A 4,454-nucleotide genomic window follows, 5' to 3' on the forward strand; every position below is an offset into this window, starting at 1 on the left:
GGCTGACAAGTACAGCCTTCCTGGTAGTTTTCATTTGATCTTCTGGAAGCCAGTCTGCAAAGGAAAGAATCATAGGAAAGACATCAACGGGATTTGAACTCATGGCCTCTGGATCATGAATACTGCGTCTCAACCCATTGAGCTAACAGATGGCTGACAAGTACAGCCTTCCTGGTAGTTTTCAGTTGATCTTCTGGAAGCCAGTCTGCAAAGGAAAGAATCATAGGAAAGACATCAATGGGATTTGAACTCATGGCCTCTGGATCATGTATACTGCGTCTCAACCCATTGAGCTAACAGTTGGATGACAAATATAGCCTTCCTGATTGTTTTCAGTTGATCTTCTGGAAGCCAGTCTGCAAAGGAAAGGATCATAGGAAAGACATCAATGGGATTTGAACTCATGGCCTCTGGATCATGAATACTGCGTCTCAACCCATTGAGCTAACAGATGGCTGATAAGTACAGCCTTCCTGGTGCTTTGACTTGAACAACAAACAAGACAAATAAAAAATAAAAAAAATAAAAAAAAATGTTTTACAGCATAAATATAAATCTTTTTCATGGGGGGCCCTGACACTACATCTTTTCCTATTGGGGTCCACTGCCCAAATACATGTCAATTTGGGGGGTTGACATCAAAACGTTTCAGAACCACAGATTCCAAGGAAACAGCTGTAGGTGAATGGATAGAGTCACTGACTAGTGAGTCGCAGGTAACAGGTTCAAGCCTCAGCTACAGCAGCAAGTCAGGATGTCAAATCAAATAGGTATTATTAGGAGTGAAATGGTTGTGTTTCTTCACCCCAACTGCACATGACAGCAGTTTACATGTACGTTATTTTCAGTGATGAAGACAAACCGCACAGACGTTCACTGTACTTTAGTACATTTTGTAAACTTATGACTCTGAGTATAGCCTGACTTAAACAAACAAATAACAACTTAGTATAGTCAACTCTAAATTGCCTGAAACGTACTCCTAACAGGTTTTTGGGGGGACGATTTTGGCCTCCACACTTAGTGATTTTTTCGCATTTAACTTTCGTTTCGGTAAAACGAAAATTACCAATTAACTCTAAATTGCCTGAAACGTACTCCTAATAGGTTGTTGGGGGGACGATTTTGGCCTCCACACTTAGTGATTTTTTCGGATTTAACTTTCGTTTCGGTGGCCTGGGCCGCAGCGTGGCGGTCCAGGCACCCTAGGCTGCAATGCCAGCCTGACAGCGTGTCGCGGGTTCGACTCCCGATCCCGACGACCTTTGCTGCGTGTCACCCCCCCATATCTCTCCCAATTTCCTGTCAGTCTACTGTCATCTATCAATAAAGGCAAAAAAAACCCCAAAAATATCTTTAAAAAAAAAACTTTCGTTTCAGTAAAATAAATTTTACCAAAACGAAAATGACCAATCAACTCTAAATTGCCTGAAACGTACTCCTAACAGGTTTTTTGGGGGGGACGATTTTGGCCTCCACACTTAGTGATTTCTTCGGATTTAACTTTCGTTTCGGTAAAATAAATTTTACCGAAACGAATCATTTTCCTGATTTTTTTGGGTAGGCTAGAAAATTGGAAAAATGGCAAAGACATTCTTTGATTTTTATTCTGGGATGAAAGATTTGAAAAAAAAACTATTTTGAGCTTTTCTCAGTGTCAGTCCCAAATCAAAAGAAGCCAAAATACTAAGCAGAATATCAGAAAAATTGAGCATTTTCCTGATTTTTTGGTGGGATAGAAAATTGAAAAAATGAAGCAATACGATACGATACGATACGATACAACTTTATTGTCAGCTTTCACCAAAATTTGCTTTGTGTCCATGACGTCACCGTTCAAGATACAGGCAGGACATACACAATACATTACACAAAGTACATTACAGGACATACATCACAGAAGCAGACAGAAACAAGCAATGTTTTATTTAGGTTCTGAAACGAAAATCAGTAAGATAGACTTGAGAAGTGAATTCGAATTGAATCTCAGATTATACTAAGATACCTTCACAGGGCCCGGGGGATTTTAGTATAATCTGAGCTTCAAATTGGAAGTGAATATTTGAAAAATTGAGCAATATCTAATTTGGGGTCTGAAAGGAAAATCAGTAAAATAATTGTTTAAAAAGTGAATTGGACTGAAATGTGAGATTATACTAAGATCCCCTGACCCTATTGGTTGGGAGGTGTACTGCACTCTGATACATTATAACTCTATGACACAATGGCCACCGATCGGATTAAAATGCTTTTTATTGAACCATCCGGAATAATACGGGTACTTACACCCACCCGAAGTGAATTGTAACATCCGTGGCCAGGAGTTAAGCACTATATATTTGAAATCAGAACGTATATGTAGATGTAGGGCTGTAAATGGATAAAGTGCAAACACCAGGTTGAAGTTTCGTCATGACTGTCATGATACAGTGATTCGCTCAGGTTAAGCTTAAATTATGTTTTGTCGTAAGACTGTGTTGCACTCCCAAAAATCACTGATCTACAAGCTCACAGCGACGCATTGTGAGCTTGAGATAAGGTTTTTGGGGTGTGTAACACAGTCTTAGACATGGCATTAGCATATTCATTTCCATGTGGTGCATGAGTGTTTATTTCAGGTATAAATCAGTCCACCTCAGTGAGAGCTAATGTTGGTGTTTGTTTTGACTGTAATTCATTATTATTATTATTATTAATATTATTATTATTATTATTATTATTATTATTATTATTATGTACTGTAGCTGCCATTTTAACTGCAGCATGCAATTACTTTTTTTAAAATGTTATTTCTATACATGTAGAGGAATAATTGATTATTTGAAGCTGTTTTCTAGTTCTTTCCTTCTATCTCTATAATTCTGCCCTTTCCTGAAACATACACAAATGATGGAGTTGGTAATACAAATAATAATTTCCCCATCTCTGTTTTACACCGGTAAACCTGTGATGTGCAGTGGTGGAAAAAGTACTCACATCTTTTACTTCAAGTAAAAGTATCAATACTGAAATGTGAAAACTGAAAATAGATTACAAGTGAAAGTCCGGAATAACAAATGTACATTATTTTTTCTTTCTCTCTTTTTTATACATATTTTTAATGTCTTCTGCCTATAATGACGCGTCCAATTTACTGCTTATTTAAACTCCATGCTGTTCTACTTCATGTTGACAGGAGAGATGATCAGAGGAGCAGAGTTTCTACCACCATCATTCAGACATGGACTGAAGAATGGAAAGAGTTTCTCAGTGAAGGTGCAGCCAGTGAAAGAGTAGAGATGAGCTTTGGTCTCCACATCATAAAAGGAGACCAGACCCTCCTCATAATCCACAAACACTCCCACTTTCTGGACCTCCTCTCTTACAGGGAGGAGGACATGAGGGCCAGCATTAGCCCAGTACTCATTTCCATTACGCAACCCTATAGTCCAGTAACCATTGTTGGGTCTCAGTACGTTTACACCTTTCCTATTGATGGACTCTCTGGCCACTCCTAACCTCCACTCAGTCTTCCCTGTAACCTGAACCTCATAGTAAAACCTTCCTGAGGAGAAGCTTTGTTTTCCTAAGACATTGCTATATTTAGAGAATCTCTCTGTGTTGTCAGGGAGATTCTTCCTTACGGTTTCATGACTCACTTGTTTTCCATCCTCAGACAGGATGAGTTTACGATGTGCTGTATCAGGGTCCAGAGTTACATCCACCTCATATTGCTGGATCCTCCTCAGCTCAGCATCACTCAGCTTATTCATCTCTTGACTGAGTGTCTTCTCCAGCTGAGCCACAGCTGTCCTCACTGTCCCCACATGTGAAGACTGATGAACATTGACCTCTGTCCAGTCCTTGGTGGGTCTCCAGTCTGTGTTGTTGGCCTTGAAATTCTGGAGGTGGCCTTCAGTGTGTGAGAGCTGTTTCAGCTCAGAGCTTCTCTTCTCTAATTGAATGATTTCCTGTTGCAGATCTTTAATGAAGCCTTCAGCCTGTTTCTCTGTTGTTTTCTGCTTCTCTTCAATCACATCAATGAGCTCAGCCTGGCTTCTCTCAATACAGCTGATCAGAGCAGTGAAGACCTGAACACTGTCTTCTTTGACTGCATCTGCATCTTTCCTGCTGAGCTCTACTGAGTGTTTGACCTCCTGAATCTTCAGTCGTCTTTCCTGGATCATCTGCTGAACTTCAGCCTCTGTCTTTGCTTCATATTCTTCTTTCAACTTGTGACTCCTGAACTGATCGGCCATCACTGAGAGAACTTTATTAACAGAGAATTCTGGTCTCTTATGGAAGGCTTTGTTACACAGTGGACACTTACACACATCATTAGTGTCCCAGTAACGTGTGATACAGGCTTTGCAGTAGTTGTGTCCACATGGAGTGGTGATTGGATCAGTGAACACATCCATACAGATAGAACACAGGAAGTGATCTTCAGAGACGGGAATGCTGGCAGACGCCAT

General features: G+C 40.0%; 1 protein-coding gene across 1 annotated transcript; it reads right to left on the reverse strand.

The window, feature by feature from the left end:
* Window positions 1–3,158: 3,158 nt before the first annotated feature.
* LOC311045952 (zinc finger protein RFP-like) lies at window positions 3,159–4,454 on the reverse strand (the record flags this gene model as incomplete). Its single annotated transcript, XM_084058024.1, has 1 exon — window positions 3,159–4,454. One exon carries the CDS (start codon window positions 4,452–4,454, stop codon window positions 3,159–3,161), a length of 1,296 nt encoding a protein of 431 aa, XP_083914150.1.

This window comes from Gymnoscopelus microlampas, assembly GCF_963454915.1.
Source record: "Gymnoscopelus microlampas genome assembly, chromosome: 5".
NCBI lineage: Eukaryota > Metazoa > Chordata > Actinopteri > Myctophiformes > Myctophidae > Gymnoscopelus > Gymnoscopelus microlampas.